The 8241-nt window shown below is 39.0% G+C and overlaps 1 protein-coding gene across 1 annotated transcript in view; it reads left to right on the top strand.

The window, feature by feature from the left end:
* SNRPB2 (small nuclear ribonucleoprotein polypeptide B2) overlaps positions 1 to 5800 on the top strand; it is a 10167-nt gene extending 4367 nt beyond the window's left edge. The window contains exons 4-7 of the mRNA XM_024752705.1: positions 2495 to 2635; positions 3422 to 3472; positions 4856 to 4944; positions 5425 to 5800. Coding sequence (XP_024608473.1) covers positions 2495 to 2635; positions 3422 to 3472; positions 4856 to 4944; positions 5425 to 5584 — 441 coding nt within the window. The 3' untranslated portion in view covers positions 5585 to 5800. The remainder of the gene's footprint in view (positions 1 to 2494; positions 2636 to 3421; positions 3473 to 4855; positions 4945 to 5424) is intronic.
* The last annotated feature ends 2441 nt before the right edge of the window (positions 5801 to 8241 follow it).

The raw sequence follows: 8241 nt of genomic DNA, 5'->3' as shown, positions 1-8241 counted from the left end.
AGCCCTTTTTTTTTTTTTTTTTTTTTTTTTTTTTTTTTTTTTAACAAATGAAGAATCAGGCACAGAAAGCTTCTGTTACTGTAACCAGTGGCATCATCAGGACTTGAAAGCTAATCTCCTGGACACCCAATATTGTGATTTTTCCCCCCCTAAACTAGGATTCAGCACCCTATCTGTAAAAGGGCCAGATAGTAAATATTTTAGACTTTATGAGCCAGATAATCTCTTTTGCAGCTACTTAACTTTGCCTTTAGGGCCAGAGAAGCAGCCACAGAAGGTGTGTAGATCGATGAGTGTGCTGTGTCTCAAGAAGACCTAACGTACAACACCAGGCAGTGTTGTCTGTGGTCAGTAGTCTGAGGACTTTGGTACCACGCTGTTTAATTCAGGACTGAGCGCTGTTTGTCTGTTACTGGAGCACATTTTCTTCCCGTCCTCCATCCAGCTCTCCTTTTCCCATCATTTCCCACCTGACTGGGCACCACATTATGTGGAAAGTCCTATTGCAGAAAACTGGGAGATAGTACCTGCATACCCCAATTTTCAGTAAATTGGCATTTCCTGAGACCAGTTTATCTTTCTCAGTAGTGTAAAGAACTAGCATAAGTGAGATCTCAGTTGGCAGTAGCATAAGACTGGGTTTTAGTTTAAATCTACAATTACATTAGTATGAAGGAACAGTTTCTTCTCATAGAGGGTGTTAGGGCTGTTTGCTAAGTTGGGATGACAAGTTTGCATGTGCCTGTGACTGAGATGCAGGAAGGCTGGAAATCGTTCGCTGCGTTTGGCACTGGCTTCACCTTGCCAGCTAATTATTTAAAATCAGTGGAGAAAGCCCATTAGACTGATCTCATATTGAAGGTATTTTGGGACGTCTGTTCTCTGCCTTCAGGAAAGTGGTAGATACTGCCAAATCTCTCGCATCCTGGAAGAAGGAAAAGAATGTTCCTTGAGCTGCCTTGTTTATACTTACTTAGGTGGTTTCAGTTGCCAACACGCCGGATCAGAAATGAACAAACTTTTCTATAACTTGGAACTCAGAACAAAATTATCCTCTGTGATTCAAGGGCATTTGGTTATTTAATTCCAAAAATACCTCAGTAAAGTAGAACCATCTTCCTGAGGACTTCTGTCATGAAACCTTTGGTATAAATGTAAATCTTGCACCTTCTCTAAGCTGTGGGTGGACTTTTATACCTGACCAGTATTTAGTCTAGACCAGGGTTTTCAACACTGGCACTTTTGCTGTTTTGAACTGAATACTTTTTTATTGTTGGGGCTGTATTGTTCATGGAAGAGTGTTTAGCAGCATCTCTGGCCTCTGCCCTCTTAGCATGACAACACACAGTGTCTCCAGTCAGCAGTGCCAGCTGTCTCCTCGTGGGCAGATTCGCCTCTGGTTGAGAACTGCTGCTCTAGACCAGCCAGCCAAGAGCGAGGGCTGAGGTCGGAAATTTTCACAGGTCATAGGGACGAATACAGGATCACCCAAGATCTGTTCAGGTCAGGAAGAAGGGAGTTGGGCGGGAATCCCTGGGAGCAAGTCAGAGTTGGTCCCAAACTATTTCTTTTGGTTAGATGATGACATGCAAGACTAGCAGAGTTGCTCGCAGGGCAGGTCCACTTGGAGCTGCCATGGTCCAGCAGCCAGAGGAAGCCTCAGGGACTGAGGTATCGTGGGGGGCCTGCTGCCCCCCCTCGGTTCCCCTGAACATTCAGCTGTGCAGTAATGCTTTAGGCCAGGGTCATACTGCTCAAAGTGTGGGCCCCACCATCCCCTTTGTGCTTGTTAGAAGTACAGAATCTCAGGCCTCACCAGACCCCCTGCATCAGGATCTGCACTCTTAACAAGCTCTCCAGGTAATTGGATGCACATTAAAGTTCATGAAATGCTGTCCTAGACCAGTGTTTCTCAGCGCTTGTTCAGTCGTGTGTGCTGTGCCTGCTGGCTGTGGCGTATTATTCATGCAAGTGACCTGGTTGCACTAGCTGTGATGCCATCTTTTTGTTTCCTTTCAAAGCTTTTTAAATTTAAGTGGATGCCACTGTTAGTCATTTCATTTAAAAATAATAGACCAGATTCAAGGGAAAGTCATTCTCAATCTTTGGTACTTTAACTTTGGAAGTAACAAATTCCATGCATATATGGACCCTCTGTGTGTCCCTGTAAGGGATAGACAGCTTTCCAATGCAGTTTTCTCTGTTCTTTTAAATGGAGAGCAGCAGTGGTGCAGATATTTCAGTCCTGTTTTTCTCATATGAAAATCTATGGTTTTTTCTTATAATAAACACAGTTGAATCTAACTTTGTCCCAGTTGTGAATCATGGGTCACAGCTTATTTTCATTTGGTGCTCAGTATAGTTGATAGATTTCCTTAAGTATGTGTTTAAAATTAGCTCGTATTTGCATAATGAAATTTGAAATATTAATGACAAGTGTAGAAACAGCCTTCAGCATGATGAAAAGTAACTTGTTTTCAAATAATTAAAACAGCGAATCCAGTATGCAAAAACAGATTCTGATATAATATCTAAAATGCGTGGCACTTTTGCTGACAAAGAAAAGAAAAAAGAAAAGAAAAAAGCCAAAACTGTGGAACAGACTGCAACAACCATGAACAAAAAACCTGGTCAGGTAAGATGGGCAAAAGTTCATTTTTTTTTTTTTTGGTATTAAAAATTTGATAGAGATGTCTGTCTTCCATTTGAGGGGTGATCTTTGAGGCACGCATGTGCACATGTGTGTGTTTAAAGGTAGATTTTTAAGAAGCTGGAATGGTTGAATTCTAAAATTCCAATATTTGTGTTTAAGCAACAGATTAAAATATAAACCTTTACATATGCAGATTTATATTGAACAGTTTTTTTTAATTTGCGTGACATTTAGCTCCATCATTCTCCAAAATTTGTTAATTTCTATTGGCTTATTTTTCAAGTTCTGTGTATAAATAATACTGTAGATGTTATCTTTAATCATGAGTATGCCACTGAAAGCTGCTTTCTTTGAACAGTTCAGGAATTCAAAATCTAATTTAAAGTACCAGATAAAGATGAAATTATCATCCAAAAAGTAGTTACTTTGGGATTGAAAGTGATTAGAAATCAGTTGTACTAAGTATAATGCTTGACTTTTTCCTAGTTGTTTTTTAAAAAAGAGAAAGATTGGTCCTTATATTTATATTTCTCCGTAATTTTAAAGCTTAGAGGTTGAACTTTATGATATAGACCTTTCAGAAACATTTGACGTTAAATACATTAATGTTTGAGTCAGAGTTTTAAGATGTAAAATCTCAGTGAAAGTAAATAGATTTAAAAATCTGTTTGTTAATCTTATTCTTATGAAGTAATTTAAAATGTAAATACCTGCTGCTTTTTTAGAGGGGTTGGAAATGTTAACTCTTTCTCTATTTCTTTGGGTTAGGGAACACCAAATTCAGCTAATACCCAAGGAAATGCAGCACCAAATCCTCAGGTAATATTTTTTTCCATGTGATACTTACTTTAAAATAAAATTACTAGACAATAACAATAATTACAACAACGTGCATGTCTCCAAAAGCAAAATGATTCCATGTATAAGCCACAATAATGTGGAAACTCACTCATCAAAACGTTTTAATTTTCTTTAAGAGGGAGAAAACAAAACCTGACTTTATTCCTTGCTTCCCATGGTGAGTCAATGACAGAATCAAAACAATAGATTCTAAGCTCTATGAGGTCAAGGAGCAAAATGGTTGTTTACCGCACAGTACATGGCCCAGAGCTTTCCAGGCTTGTGGCTTGGTATCCATTCCCATTAGCTAAAGCACTAACCCATCTTTTCTCATAGAGCAAAGTTGTTTTACCGTTAGTTGCCTTTGCTCTTATTTCCTCAGCACATACATATTTAAATCTCCTGATATAGACTTATCAGGAAACTCTTTACCAAAGAGTTTTAGAAACTCTTTACCTAAGCTTCCCAATAAAGGCCTCAAAAAGAAAGCCTGAGTTATGTACTGATGGTTTCCCGATTAATCCCTTGGGTGCTAGGGTCTGACAGGATCCTTACATCCAGGGACTTCCTTGCACCACTGAGGTTTTCCTCCTCTGATTTTAAGTTATTTGCATTTTCTTGCATTGTCTACTCTTTTGAAGTCTTTCAACAATTATAGTCCAGTTCACAAATGCCAGCACTTAATTCTCTAAGCCCTAAGTTGTTCTTTACATTTCATCTTTTTTCTTCCACGAAATTAGCCTGAAGACAGAGGCTCTTACATATAAAGACCTTTCCCTATAGTTCCCCATAACAGTGTCTGTATCCACTTACTTGTATGTAACTAGATGCCATGTATATCTCATTTTCTCAGAAGAAACAAACACTAAAAATTGCCAAGCAGTGGTTCTAAGTGGAAATCTATTTCCAGATTTTCTCACACACTGGGAGGTAGTAAGCGATAGCGCAGAGGATTGAATATCTGAGGGTTAAGCAGCTGAGGATGGGTGACACCGATGCCTTCTCTGGTTTGTTAGGATCGGTTACATAATCCAGACGACAGAATCCTCCCGTTCCAGCTGACCTCCAGATGCTTAAAACTTAAATATTGTTTTAAATACCGTTAATTAAATACTTAAAAACTGTTAATAAGATTTATAATCTTCCAGATATTTATTAAGTGACTTGAATGTCTACCTTGTTAGGTTTTTGCTTATTTCTCTGGTGTCACTGTTTCTCAGCTTTAGTGTTTGATGTAGTAAGATTTCACAAGCCTTAAACGGTGGAATGTAGTTTTCTGAAGTTTAGATTTTAATGTAAGAGCCAAATGGTTTACTGTACTTTTTATGTTTACAAACTAACTTTGCCTTTTCTTTTTAATAGGTCCCCGATTACCCTCCAAACTATATTTTATTCCTTAATAATTTACCAGAAGAGACTAATGAGATGATGTTATCCATGCTGTTTAATCAGTAAGTGTTTTCATAAACAAGTCTGTGTTCTGAGAGTCTCCTGACAGGACAGATAGCACTTCCCTGGGTTGAATCCGTTTGTATATCACACAGTAATTCCTTACAGCTTCATTGAGTTGCTCCAGGATTAATCATGAATTGAAGCCAGTCTGCAGATTTAGCAAATAAAAAGCTAAATTACCTGTAATGTTTGAATTGTTAATTCTAGTTGATGAGTAAAACAGGAAACAAAGCTTTGATGAAATGACAAAAACAGAATTAGCTTACATGATTCCTGCAGTTCTTTTCATGGTATTAATTATAATTTAGGCTCTTTCATCCCACTCAGGATTCTTGCTGGGATGTGATACTTTTCCTGGACTCATATCAGGAAGTTGCTTACCAAATTTAAACACAGACATTTACGTATTTGATGTCATCTCTGTATTTACATGTATATAAATTGTTTACGTATGTAAAAATTGTTTTAATTCTTTATAGGTTCCCTGGTTTCAAGGAAGTACGTTTGGTACCTGGGAGGCATGACATTGCTTTTGTTGAATTTGAAAATGATGGACAGGCTGGAGCTGCCAGGGATGCTTTACAGGGATTTAAGATCACACCATCCCATGCCATGAAGATCACCTATGCCAAGAAATAAGATTTGGGATAGCTGCCTTTAAAGGACTTGGTGTTATGTATAGTTTTCGTTTTGATAACATTTGGTCAGGCCACTTTAATAGTTGGGGGTAGGGGAAAGTGTATGTGAAATTTTTGTAAAGGATTTAAAACATTACCTAGTCTTTGTTTAGCCTTAGTGAACTATGAACTGTGAAGGCCTTAATTTTGTACAATAAACTTTTATTTGTATTCTGTACATAATATTTCATTTATTGGCCCACTGTCCTATCATCAAATGCTTATGCTAGTCTAGAACACATCTTAAGGTATATAAAACTGTAATAGGATGCTTTCCTTGTGTGTTGTTTTTTTTTTTTTTTTTTTTTTTTTAATTCATTCAGTAGCCAGGACTTCCTCTGACCACAGCCAGGAAATGTTCTCTCTGATTTTTTTTTTAATTAATTAATTAATTTACTTATTCATTTTGGGCTGTGTTGGGTCTTCATTTCTGTGCGAGGGCTTTCTCTAGTTGCAGCAAGCGGGGGCCACTCTTCATCACAGTACACGGGCCTCTCACTATCGCGGCCTCTCTTGTTGTGGAGCACAGGCTCCAGATGTGCAGGCTCCGTAGTTGTGGCTCACGGGCTTAGTTGCTCCGCGGCATGTGGGATCCTCCCAGACCAGGGCTCGAACCCATGTCCCCTGCATTAGCAGGCAGATTCTCAACCGCTGCACCACCAGGGAAGCCCCCTCTTGTGTTATTTTGGAGTAGCTAATGGTAGCTGCTTTTCTAGTGTTACTTTGGAGTAGCGAATGGTAGAGAAACATTGAACCACTTTAATAAAAGTAAAGGAGAATTAGATCAAGCACGTGATTATATTTTCCGTAATGTTTTCTGTGTATGAACTGCCATCCTGGAATTCATTTTCTCGTTTGTTTTTGTTTGTGGGATTTTTCTTTGTTTTGGGCGCGCCACACGGAGATCTTAGTTCTCTGACCAGGGATCGAACCCAGACCCCCTGCAGTGGAAGTGCCGAGTCCTAACCACTCGACCACCAGGGAATTCCCTGTTGTTTTTTAATGATTCTTTGACTAATGATAAAAATGATATCCTGGATATGAGAAGAAGGTGGGACCTGGGCAGGATCTAAACTCATCTTCATATTCAAATAAATGAGCATAGTATTTGCTGGCAGTAGACATTTCACAAATTTTTCATTCAGTTTTTAAGTGAATAAAGGCCATTTAGGAGTAACTGTACTTACTGTTTTCTGGGAAAACAGATGGAATATTGTCTTTAGACTTCACATTTTACGCTCTTACCCTCTTGAGGCAGGATCGTTTTTTTTTTTTTTTTTTAATTCATTCAGTAGCCAGGACTTCCTCTGACCACAGCCAGGAAATGTTCTCTCTGATTTTTTTTTTAATTAATTAATTAATTTACTTATTCATTTTGGGCTGTGTTGGGTCTTCATTTCTGTGCGAGGGCTTTCTCTAGTTGCAGCAAGCGGGGGCCACTCTTCATCACAGTACACGGGCCTCTCACTATCGCAGCCTCTCTTGTTGTGGAGCACAGGCTCCAGATGTGCAGGCTCCGTAGTTGTGGCTCACGGGCTTAGTTGCTCCGCGGCATGTGGGATCCTCCCAGACCAGGGCTCGAACCCATGTCCCCTGCATTAGCAGGCAGATTCTCAACCGCTGCACCACCAGGGAAGCCCCCTCTTGTGTTATTTTGGAGTAGCTAATGGTAGCTGCTTTTCTAGTGTTACTTTGGAGTAGCGAATGGTAGAGAAACATTGAACCACTTTAATAAAAGTAAAGGAGAATTAGATCAAGCACGTGATTATATTTTCCGTAATGTTTTCTGTGTATGAACTGCCATCCTGGAATTCATTTTCTCGTTCGTTTTTGTTTGTGGGATTTTTCTTTGTTTTGGGCGCACCACACGGAGATCTTAGTTCTCTGACCAGGGATCGAACCCAGACCCCCTGCAGTGGAAGTGCCGAGTCCTAACCACTAGACCACCAGGGAATTCCCTGTTGTTTTTTAATGATTCTTTGACTAATGATAAAAATGATATCCTGGATATGAGAAGAAGGTGGGACCTGGGCAGGATCTAAACTCATCTTCATATTCAAATAAATGAGCATAGTATTTGCTGGCAGTAGACATTTCACAAATTTTTCATTCAGTTTTTAAGTGAATAAAGGCCATTTAGGAGTAACTGTACTTACTGTTTTCTGGGAAAACAGATGGAAAGTTGTCTTTAGACTTCACATTTTACGCTCTTACCCTCTTGAGGCAGGATCGTTCCTAAGGAATACCTGCTCAGTTATTAACCTCGTTATTGAACGACCTCCAAAGGAAAGATTTTTAGTCTAATCTTTTTGAAGACTAGTAGGCTGACTTGCAAAGGTTGCCAATCCTAATCCTGCTGTCTCTTTGTGCTTCTTGAACACTGATGCTCAGATATTTCCAAAGCTCATTTTCTGTAGTGTTTGATTTCTACCTAAGGCTATTGATTCAAGTCCCCTGCTAGCAAAAAACCACAGGTGTCTATAGAAGTGGACGATTTTTTATGTAGTGCATGGTAAAGTGACTATTAATCACTTTTTGTGTTCCTGTTTTAATACTTCCTGGAACAAGACTTTTCCTTATCACTTAGATTTTTTTATGTATTGAATATATATGGAATAC

Source organism: Neophocaena asiaeorientalis, unplaced genomic scaffold (genome assembly GCF_003031525.2).
Source record: "Neophocaena asiaeorientalis asiaeorientalis breed wild unplaced genomic scaffold, Neophocaena_asiaeorientalis_V1.1 scaffold528, whole genome shotgun sequence".
NCBI classification, from domain to species: Eukaryota; Metazoa; Chordata; class Mammalia; order Artiodactyla; family Phocoenidae; genus Neophocaena; species Neophocaena asiaeorientalis.
This window is presented reverse-complemented; position numbering and strand designations above follow the sequence as displayed.